General features: G+C 32.7%; 1 protein-coding gene across 1 annotated transcript; it reads left to right on the forward strand.

Moving 5' to 3' along the window:
* Positions 1-1,785: 1,785 nt before the first annotated feature.
* Positions 1,786-9,916, forward strand: LOC139491884 (IgGFc-binding protein-like). The gene is made up of 4 exons (XM_071279799.1): positions 1,786-2,068; positions 2,661-2,768; positions 3,579-3,683; positions 8,623-9,916. The coding sequence occupies exons 1-4, from the start codon at positions 1,855-1,857 to the stop codon at positions 9,849-9,851; spliced, it is 1,656 nt and encodes a 551-aa protein (XP_071135900.1). The 5' UTR covers positions 1,786-1,854; the 3' UTR covers positions 9,852-9,916.
* The last annotated feature ends 2,240 nt before the right edge of the window (positions 9,917-12,156 follow it).

The raw sequence follows: 12,156 nt of genomic DNA on the forward strand, positions 1-12,156 counted from the left end.
GTAATGGAAAACAACTATTATGCATTTTTGCAAATCAAATCAGATGCTGTCAAAAGCCATAGCTGCCACCCACAGTTATAAAAGTATTTCAGCAAATCAATTCAAATTAAAGTAAAATTAACATTTACATGGATATGAAAATTGTGTCATGCTCCTTTTTTCTATGTGGTTTACCGTTTTGTTGTTATATGTTAAATAATATTCAATTGTTATCAAAAATTTGTTTGAAAATTGACATAAATTTTACGACTATTTTAATTGTTCAGTTTTAGTACAATAACCAATGACATTCATTACAAATATATAAATCTAAAATACTTAAAAGTTAATTCTTTCCTTATAGAAATCGTAATATAATGTGTGAATTTCACAATAAAATATCATACGGCGACATATGTCATCAATAAATAACATATGAAACCTTATTGCTTAATCGTTACTATCTATTACTCCAGAACATATTTATGCGAGAAATATACTTACCTTTATTTTGGCATTGCATGGTCATGTTTTACTCTCATCTTTTCATTTAATCAATTGGATGCTGGATGTTTACTGATTGATCTTTTAATCTTTTAATCCTTGATACTTGTTTTCTTTTAAAAGGGCCTCGGTGGCCGAGTGGTCTAGTCTAAGTAGTTACTATTGTAATCATCAACCAGACAACACTGAGTTGTAAGTTCGGGTGCACTCGACTCCAATCTCAATTAACTAGGATTGTCAGGTTTCCTATCAAAGGTCGGTGGGTTTCACCGTGCACTCCGGCTTCCTCCACCAATAAAATCTGGCCACCACGATTAACCCAAAAGCGGAGCTTAAAAGTTGCGTTAAAACACCAAAGTCAAATCTCTTAAAAGTTATTAATGTCTTTGAACTCCGATGGTACCGCCACGTTCCTCGGTTACGACATGGACTGAGTGCTCACGAATTTGTTAAACCCCGCCACATTATCTATGTGTCTGTCCAATGTTATTTGTCGTTGGTATGTGTCTGTCATACATATGTATTTTGTTTCGAAAATTGTTTTGTTTCAGATTATACCGTTGGTTTTCTAAATTAAATTGTTTCAGTTGTTTCATGTTGAGGACTGTTATATATACGGTATGTTTTTTTTTTTCAATGCGGTAGACCGTACGGTTGTCTATTTAAGCAAACATTTTATTTTAACTTGGGTTGATATTTTTCCCATTGGCAGTAAATATCACATCTCCCATTTTTGTTAAGGTTTCTTTTATTCTAGCGCCTGGCGTATTGAATTATAATCCTTGTAGAAATATAGAACAATCCATGTTAAACTGCTGTAATTTACGCAATCGTTGTCTGATTTCTATTTTGTTATACTGTACAATTATTTTTTATAAGTTGTATCAAATACATCAACACCCTGTTATCAACAAATAACAAATTTCCAACAGTTGCTCTAATCTAACAAATGCTTAAAAATCACTTGACATACTGGGTGCCATTTTTCAACAGAGGTATCACAGATAGAAATCTGAAGGGTTTTGTCGCTGAGTCAATAAATGTAAAAAATAAAGGCAGATATGAAAAAAAAATCTTATTTTATAGTAGTTACAAGTCTTATGAATATAAACATCCTAGAGTTCATAACTTCAAACTATTGCTTGAATTAACTGCTTTGCTGACAACATTTAAAAATCATAACAATTAACATTAACTATGACAAGTTAAAGAATTCAGCATATTTTTATCCAATTTAACGAATGATTGTCACGTGGTCATTTGCTTCCGTATAATACTTCCTCATGTGTTTTATAAATTAATAGGATCATCAACACTAGTAGTCACTAAGGAGTTTATTTTAAGTGGTGTTACATTCGTAAGTAAATAAAGATGGCTGAAATACAAATGCAGGATTACGAAGAAATCAGAAGAGAGAATGATGACCATAAATATGACGATTTACAGATCGACGAGAAAAAAGTCAAAATAGACCACGTGTTAGTTCCTTCATGGAAAAAATGGATTAAAACGAACTGTCTGGCACTAACCATATATATGGTGTCAACTGGATTCATACTGACTGTTATCTATTTTACTGTTATAGGTAGGATTGAAATAAATAGCATTTTCATTCTCGAGCATGTTTCTCTATGTTTTTGAAGAATGAACAATACCTTAAAGACCTAATCGCTAATTCAATGTTCTACAACTTTGTACTTGTTTGGCTTTATAACTATTTTGATCTGTACTTCACTGATGAGTCTTGTTTAGACGAAACGCACATCTGGCGTACTAAATTATAATCCTGGTACCTTTGATGACTGTGTTCAATCCCTATTCTTTGTCAACAAATGGTGATCTTCTTATATTTTCATATAAGTAAGGGAATTGTTACAGCAATGAAGTTACATTAGCTTACAATACAGCTTGTGTTTTGTTCATTATGGAAAGCTGTTCAGTAACACCGAAGCTGTTTACATCACTGGTGGGAAATTTTATTCGTGAAATCAAACAACATCTTCTCAAACAGAACTTAAATATTGTTTGTCATCTTAAAGCAATTAATTTAGAAAAAAACCAATGATTTTATATGCTATCTACATTAAGGTATCACTACTATTATTTTAACCTTTGAATGAAAATCCAAGCTATATTTGTCGTGGCTTGCAATTTAAGGTTTTTGTTTTTTAATTTAGCTCAGCTAGGACAGAAATTATTGGATATTGATATGAGATTGACAGCAATTGAAAGGCAAAATGGGACGAAACTGCGAGAGAGCGAAAACAGAGAGAGTACCGACCTAGGTATATATGAATCAACACAATGAACAAATACATCTAATGTCTTTGTTTCTTACGTCTATCTTATCGAGCTCTGTTTTCATTTTTAGGAGGAAAGATAGGCAAACCTCTCAAAATGATTATTCCTATACCCACATAAAGGTGAAGAATGAATTAAAACGTACGATTGTTCATTTGTGAGTTTTGGAGTGTCGGAATAGGTAAAAGTGTACTTTATAAATACCTCCACTTATCTTGTCCTTTTCTCCCCCGTAAATACATTTACACCATACACACTGCATTTGTCTTTATATTCCATGTCTGTGGGGATCATTTCATCAATTGATCTAAAAAACTTAAAAAGATTGAATTTAGAAAAATAAAATGTTTTGCTGAGTGCAGCCTTTTACGACCACAGAGGTCGAACTCTGAACTGGAATTCTACATTTATTTGAATTTTGTAAAACATAAAACTTTTACAAATCTATATATGCAAGGCTGTTAACCAAACTGAATATGCAAAATCCCCATCATGTATGAGTGTAAGGGTTCATTGGTATCCTTTGGTGATGAATGTTTATTGGTCTATTTAGATAATTAATTAATCTATATGTGTTTTCTCTGTAATGTCTTGTTGGTTAGATGACTTAGTCGGGTATTTGAGACAGTCTTATACGTTCTTAGTGTATATGCCCCAATTGGTTTAAATACAGTCTTGTACAAGGAAACGAAATTTCTGAAAAACAATAGATAAGTATTACCTTACGTCGAAAACACATTTGTATTTGTGCATTTTAGTTCAATACTTTTAAAAAATGATTTAATTTATTCCAGATACTCATACAACGTGTTACAATGGTGGAATCTCTGAAAAAACTAATAATGAATACATATGCGTCTGTGCAAAGGGATTCCTCGGTAAACAATGTGGATATTCAGGTAAGGTATTAAATATATAAACAAAATTAGTTCGGTTGGCCCGAAGCCCATGTCTGGGTTTACTTTTTATTTGTATACTAACTCTACTGGATCAGGAACATTCAGACAACAAAAAGGATTATTGGATGAGTATATCTATATATACTCTAGTTGTCAGAATAATTTTCAACTCAGGACACATTAACACATATGATGTCCTCAAATACTTGAGTTTGAATATGTCTGAAGAAAAATTATTGTTTAACAACTTATGAATACGCATTTTTAACGCTGTAGTAAGACTTAAAATTGTACTGTTAGATTATAAAGTCTATTACACAAATAACTAGCGGCTTTTCGGCAGGTTTAGGTATCTATTCTTGTGTAATCATAATTATCGTTAAGTAAGGAGTTATGTCGTTAATGAATAGTGCGGTTCTCTGACTTGTTAGTAAGAGAAAGAAACCCTTGGTTGTGTATAGGTTTTATAAACCGTTTTTATGGCAACGCAACGAAGTTGTCGGTGTCATATAGTTTTACCCTTGTCCGTCATTCTGTCTTTCTGTCATTCCGTCACTCCGTGATTCCACAACAAACCATTATACGGAGTTTTTTTCTAAACGCCTACAGATTAAGTTAAAGTTTCGTTCCGCTCCGCTTATTTATACCAATATTAAGAGTTTCCAACTTTGAAAATTGTTGAAAATCCCAGTTATACGGACTTTTTTTACGCCTCCAGATTTTGAGCTGATTTTTTTTAAATGTGAGACTACCTTCATGTTTGTGTCCACATGTGTAATTGAAATTGCAGATTTTTCAACTTTTTGAGACGGGGTCATATATGTTGCTTTGACACATCTATTCTTAATGTATAGTACTGTCGTTTATACACCGTGGTTAGGAATTTAATTTGCTAGATTTACAAACGGTTTGTTTAAATACAACATGATAATGAAGGCATTAGTTGTAACATTGTAGAATAGATAATTCGGTTATCCAGGGAGTTTATATGTTGTAAACATGGCTGAAGTTATCATATATAAATTAGTAGGTTTACAATTGGATTTTTTGATCATTGAGATTAAATAAAACAAATCCAAAAAGTGTAGTTAATTTGCAGTCATATAGAAGGAGGGCTACACTATTTAGGGATATAAGTTGGAGTCCCAAATTTTATTGTGAATTTCAAGATTTTTAGGTAGGTTCAAAGTATGTTATTTACATTTAAAACACTTATGTGTGATTCTTTATTAGCCAAAAAGATAATATATTCATTATGCAGAGATATATAAAAAACAGAACATAACTAGAAAAACTATATAAAAGAGGGATGAAAGATACCAGAGGGACATTCAAACTGTAAGATCAAAGAAGAAGTGATAACGCCATTGCTACAAAAGAAAAAAAAACCAAACAGACAAACAAACAAACATTAGTAAACAAAAAGAATCGAAGAAGGAATAAGACTGAGCAACACGAACCCCAACAACAATGAGGGGTGATCTCAGGATAAAAATCGGAACAATGAACAACAGCATTTTGGAAGATTGAAAACGACGTTCTGTATTGTAACGGTTTAGGTTGTTATGGGTTCGTGTTGTTTATTCTTTAGTTTTTTATATTGTGTCATGTGTACTATTGTTTGTCTGTTTGTCCTTTTTATTTTTAGCCAAGGTGTTGTCAGTTTATTTTTGATTTATGAGATTGACTGTCCCTCTGGTATCTCTCGTCCCTCTTTTATACCCTCTTGAGGTTTAGAACTAGGATGCAATTAGTTTGATGACGGTTCACAAAACGACAAGAGATTTCGTTTTAATTTAAAAGATCATGTATTTCTTCTGCACAAATTGTTTACAGATAAAGGTAACAGTAGTATACAGATGTGCAAAACTCAAAAATCGATAGAAACAAAGAAATCCGGGTCACAAACCAGAACCGAGGGAAACGCATTAAATATAAAAGGAAAATGACGATACAACATTAAAATGTAACACATACAGAAACGAACCAAGCATTAAACAGAATCTGATTAGAATACCAAATATAACTTCGAAACTGGATATAATGAATTGGGGATAGAAAAGTACCATGACACGTCTTATAATAATTTGAATTCACACTCAAATATAAGAGGAAACAAACGACACAAAGTAAACACAACGTTAAAATGTAACACATACAGAAACGAACTATAATGTAACACTTGCCATATGCCTGACGTGGTACAGGACATTTTTTAAAAGAAAACAATGGTGAGTTGAACCTGGTTTTGTAGCATGTCAAACCTCCTGCTTTAATGTCCATGTTAATACAACATTTAAATGACAACACAACATTACAGGACTACAATACAAATAAATAGGAGAACATATTTGACAAAGAAACACACGAATATGAGCTAACAATAGGCACCAAGTTTAAATTTTAATACGTCAGAAGTGCGTTTTATTGCAAAAATAGAGTAAAAATGTCACATATTTTCCCAGAAATTTGGCCAAAAATAAAATTTCAATCCCCTAGAGGATATCTTTTCTGAAATTGTTTACATATATCTATCACGAATTAAAATTAAAAGCATTTGTCTCTCGTCCATTTTTGTTTTATAAAACTGCGTCAAAAAGCGTATGAAAAAACAGTGTTTTTAAATATTCGACCATACGGTGACATATAATTGTTAATTTCTATGTCATTTGGTGTCCTGTTGAGAGTTGTCTCATTGGCAATTATACCACATCTTCTTATTTTTATACTACAATTTCTGGACAGGCGGAAAATACGGACAGTCAAACAAAAATAGCCCATTAAACAAGTAAAAGATGATATTGATGTTCTTAAAAACTAACTCTGAAGGTTAAAGTATTCATCAGCTGTCTTCGAATGAATTTTGATCCTTACTTACTTTCCTATTTGACAAATCCTTTGGACCAAAATGCAGGATCTACTTTCCTTCCGAAACACCGGAGATCATCCCAGGTTTTATTGGGTTTCGTGTTGCTAAGTTTTTCGTTTTGTATGTTGTGCTATGTGTACTGCTGTTTGTCTTCTCGTCCTCTCCGTTTTTCGTTTTGGCTGTGTCGGTTTGTTTTTTACCTTTGAGTTCGATTGTTCTTTTTATATCTTTTGTTTCTCTTTTAAAACTTTATCCCTCCTTGCAAAAGTACCAACACGTACTATTCATGGAAGGGTTTAAGTACAGTTAAAAATAAATAGTGACAATAAATTTTTGAAGAAGCAAAGTTATGAGAGTTCATCAGAGCTTCACACATTTTTATAGAATCCTGTAGCAGTCATGAATACTCGTATATGGCCGAGTAGAGATTGAAAAGTGGTCGAATGTGGTCGCATATAGATCGTGTATGGTCGAGTTGGTCTGGGACGAAAAAAATAAGAGAAGTCGCTGTGATCATAAAGTGATCTTTTAAAGATCGAAATGATCGAGTAATGATCGATAAGCTATTTGTATTCCGACCAAACTCGATCTCTGCACGATCCTTTTCCGATCAAATCGACCGCTACTCGACAAATTCTTGAGTGACAGGCTTCTCGATCCTTACTCGAATGTTTTTGACATGTCAAAAACTCTCGGGTAGAAAGTCAGATCGATGAAAACCAAGGTAGATCACCCCGAATATTCTTGTCGATTGAGACAGACCAGTCTCCCGATCGCTTAATTTGTCTTAATCAAGATTGATCGAGTTGGTCTGATCGACAATGTTAACCTAGCTTTAAAGTTTTTGAACATGTTTTGTATGTTTTCGTTTTCTCGAAAATAAAAAGCACATCAATTCCGTAGGAATGAGCTGTCTTTAATTCTTGACGCCAGAAAATTGTGCAATGAGTTATTCTTCATTATTCAAGAAATAAAATACTTCATACGAACTAGTCATTGGTCACCTTATCTATGTAGCTATTTCAGAATACATAACGTAATACATGGTAATTATTTTTTTTTTTGGATATTTGGTTATACACGCAACTTATTTGCTATTTGAAACCATGCTTTTGTTATTTTGTTAAGTAAAACAAAGTCAATTTGATAAACAAAGTATGGTTTTTGGCTGAGAGTCACTTGCCTGCTAGCTAGTGTATTTATACTGTCATTGTTAAACTTTGATGATTTCATTATATTATGGATTTGTGCCTACTCTCTAATTCTAATGGGTAATCGATCCCTTTGTGTCCTTTCCTTTTTTCTAATCACTATACAATGACAAATGTTTAATGAAAATCATATGAATTATAAAAGTCGTGTCTCCCCAATTTCGTTGAATAAAGAATACATGTTTGATTTCCATTTATTACAAATTTACTTCTGTTAATGTCCCCATGCCAAAGACAAATCGTGTAATATAAAACTGTCCTGTCTGCACTTTCACAATGTTTAACTTTCCCAAATGGTATTGAAATGTGTAATCACACGAGATAATATGCAATCATCAATCAATCATATGAAGTGTCTAGTTTTACATTGTATATAATTTCCTTTTAGAAAATCATGCACTAAACAACACATCAAAATAAGGTAATATGTTTATCCAGGCACGATTTATATGTGCCTGTTCGGGTTGCAGTCTCCGATAATATTTGTATCTGATGTGCTTTTGTAATATTCACGGTGATAGCTATCAAATTGAGAATGGAAATGAGGACTGTAAAAGGGATACAACAACTCGACCATAGAGCAGACAACAGCCTATATGTAGTATTATCCAATAATTGTCATATGAGTTTTACTCATTGTCACCAGTTCTTGTTCAAATCCTTTTCGTTGTTGGATGGTAGACAATGTACTTTAAACCCCAGTTATTGGAAGTATATTTGATTTATTTTATTATTAAATTCAAAAGATACTTTTAAGACTCGAGTATGAATTATGTATAACCAAAATGCTTAGTTTTCTCTGGAAGCTTTTTTTGCAAATATTTGTTACATAGTGTATTAACTTATATATTTTATACAGGTGGAAAAGACACAAGTTTCTTGGTAATTTTTCAAGAAAGACTTTCTTGTTGTCCGACAACGACGAAAATTTTGGTAGCATCAGAAAATACAACACGTCTTTCAATTCGTTATTTCAACGAGAACAAAATTCATACTATCACTATGGACAAAAGTAATACAGAATATAATCTGAGTAAAAGTGTTTTACCGTCTGATGGAATACATATGGCTGGAGTAGAACTTCACTCAGATGAAGGAATAAATGTTTACGGATTTTTCCTCGGAACCGAAGACTCAGGGGGATACTCATCAATGCCTACGAGATTTGCCTCTACCAAATACATTATATCAACCCTACCTGCATTTACTAGTCTTAAAAATATGATAGCACTTACACCATGCTATCAAAATACAGTTGTCAGTATAAATTTGAAATTGAAAAGTGGATCTGTATCATATGACAACAAGCAGTATAGTAACAACGATACGATTAGAATAATGGTAAACAAGTATGACACATTTCAGTTATCAGCTACATCTGACTTATCAGGAACCATGGTAACATCATCAAAACCAGTAATTGTTGTTAGCGGTAATCAGTGTAATTTTGCAGTACCAGACAATATTCGAGCGGGTAGTTGTAATCCATTTATAGAATCAGTATTACCTACTGATCAACTAGACGATATGTTTATAACTCCGTATATATCTACACGTTTAAATAATACTGTACGTATACAGGCGGTAAATAGTACTAATCTAACTATTAAAACTGGTAACAAGACAATATCAAAAACACTAAACGCAAGAGATTTCTTTGATTTTTATTACAACACGATCTCTTTTATTTCATCATCTCAAGACATACTTGTCACGTCATATCCACACGGGTTAAGTAAAAGCAAAGGAGGTCCTTTTATGATGACGATTCCGGGTGTAAATCAATACCTTTATGAATATGACTTCGTAGTACCAACAGGATTTGACAGCTACATAAGCATAACGGTGCAGAGCGATGCTACTGATGAGCTTTTCCTGGATGGAAATTCTTCAAAAAGTCAAAGTAGTGCTTTTAGCATTTCTGAAGGAATGAACAATTTTAGCACTTTCAGTCTGCCTATATCGACAGGGCCTCATCGTATAGAACATGAAAAGAAAGTTCGGTTTGGTTTATGGATTTACGGCAATGGAGATCCTTTTAAAGGCTACGGATACCCTGCTGGAATGGCTTATAACGCTTACAATTAAGTAAACTGATATTTTGCATAAACGAAATTGTGTTGTTGAGTTATAATTAAACATAACAGAATGATTACCTTATTTCTCTTCCTTTTTATTGTCACTATTTGATTTGTTTTGTTAATGATTAAACACCTCGGAGTCCTCTATTTTTTCTCAATTATCAAATTTTCATAAAAATACACAACGGACCCATAAAGCACTATCATGAAAAATTATGTTATTCATTACAGCGCCATTATTTATATCAAAATCAGTTTTTTTTCAATAATTGTATCTGGCAAAATACGTTTTAATATATATATTTCAAAACATTTAGTAATTCATAAGAATCATAAAATGAAATGTCATATCCATTAACTTCCCATCTCCAAAATAAGTTAACCTAACAATTTTGCCTTATTTAATGTATAAACGTAAATGAGACAAACAACACCTATAAAATGACACAAACAATGTGAAATAATAATAAAACCGAATATCTGTGTTTGTGTATAGTACTCAATGGTCAAATACATCTTAAGCGAAAAGAAAGAAGCAGAAGAAAAAAAACTTTAAAACTAAGTTTTATTGAATCTATCAAGAAACACTTCAGTCTTCTTGTTTGGTAACATCATAGGTTCTTGGTTTTGTGAACCAACCAAGCTTATTTTATAGTCGAAGTCCTGTTTCAAGATCAAGGAATTTAAGCTCCTTGGAAGAATATTTATGAAATTTGAAATTCCTTGAGCAATATTTTTGTGCTACAGTCTAAATAAATTAGTGACAGAAATTTACACCTGTAGATCGCTTGAAAGACTGTTTGTGCCGATTTAGAACATGCCATATTGCTCAAGAAGAGACTTCCATTTGCTTAAGACGAAATGGAATATCAAGAGCTTGAAATATTGTAAGTCGACATGTTATAAAGATATACATGCCATCCAGTTGTTGGCATGACACGGGTTATGTTCTTCTCATATATGTTATGATGGTATGATACTAAACCCCAAACGGAAAGGATTGTGACTGATGTTCATATGATGGAATCATAATCTTTCAGTCAGTTTAATTGAAGTGTGGAGCTGGCATGTCAGTTAACTGTTAGTAGTCTGTTGTTATTTATGTATTATCGTCATTTTGTTTATTTTCTTTGGTTACATCTTCTGACATCAGACTCTGACTTCTCTTGAACTGAATTTTAATGTGCGTTTTGTTACGAGTTTACTTTTCTACATTGGCTAGAGGTGTAGGGGGAGGGATGAGATCTCACAAGCATGTTTAACCCTACCACATTTTTGCGCCTATCCTAAGTCAGGAGCTTCTGGCCTTTGTTAGACTGGTATTATTTTAATTTAAGTTCTTGTGTACAATTTGTAAATTAGTATGGCGTTCATTATCACTGAACTAGTATATATTTATTTAGGGGCCAGCTGAAGGACGCCTCCCGATGCTTGAATTTCTCGCTACATTGAAGACCTGCTGGTGACCTTCTGCTATTGTTTTTTTTCTATGGTTGGGTTGTTGTCTCTTTGACACATTCCCCATTTCCATTCTCAATTTTATTTTGCTATATAGAAAACGACACGTAAGAACACATTAAATAAACGAAAGATTTTGAAAATGATTTATAATTAACACTAGTAAATATATAACTATTTCTGCTGATAAATTAAGGCATACAAGTCATAGCAAGGTATAGGAATGTATGTGCAGTATGAGTATTGATCGTTGCTTTTATCATCGGTAGTTTCAAAAGGTTGTGTTACATTGTTGTTATTCAGTCTATCAATACATGGGCTAACTGCACTTGTATGTAGTAATCGAGAACTGCACAGTGACAACACTAGCATACGTGAGAAAATTATTTCATTGCACAAAAAATGATCGGGAATATTAAGAGTTTGGAGATATTGAGAAGACAGAGACATATGCCTATGGTGAACATTTCTATGAATTATGATGAAGGGTTAAGGAAAGAAGAATACGCTTATGTGTCGTATAGCGTTTAGTTTCGTGCAAAAGTTTACCATGTCATTAAGATTCATCGAAAAAAACGAAGAATTCTGATTACGTTGTTTTATTACTTATAGCCTGAATGGAGTTTTTATATCTTTAAAGAAATAGAATCTGAATCTATTTTTAAACATCAATCATTTTTAACAATACACTAACACTCGAACTTGAACTAGTGTAGCCGAAATTTGTTTTTAGCAATGAGTGTTTTCAATGGTCATGACTTTTTGAAAATATACACTACAAATACAGATGAAAATCTATGCTAGCCTTATTTGAGATCAATATTTATCTTTTACTTATTTTTTTCGGTCAGATG

This window comes from Mytilus edulis, chromosome 10 (assembly GCF_963676685.1).
Source record: "Mytilus edulis chromosome 10, xbMytEdul2.2, whole genome shotgun sequence".
In the NCBI taxonomy this organism is placed as follows: Eukaryota; Metazoa; Mollusca; class Bivalvia; order Mytilida; family Mytilidae; genus Mytilus; species Mytilus edulis.

Bases quoted from the DNA above. Each gene is read 5' to 3' on its own strand.
- LOC139491884 (XM_071279799.1), top strand. From the start codon at position 1,855: ATGGCTGAAATACAAATGCAGGATTACGAAGAAATCAGAAGAGAGAAT. The intron at 2,769-3,578 runs GTATATATGAAT...AATTTATTCCAG, and splicing joins CAGAGAGAGTACCGACCTAG to ATACTCATACAACGTGTTAC. The intron at 3,684-8,622 runs GTAAGGTATTAA...TATTTTATACAG, and splicing joins TAAACAATGTGGATATTCAG to GTGGAAAAGACACAAGTTTC.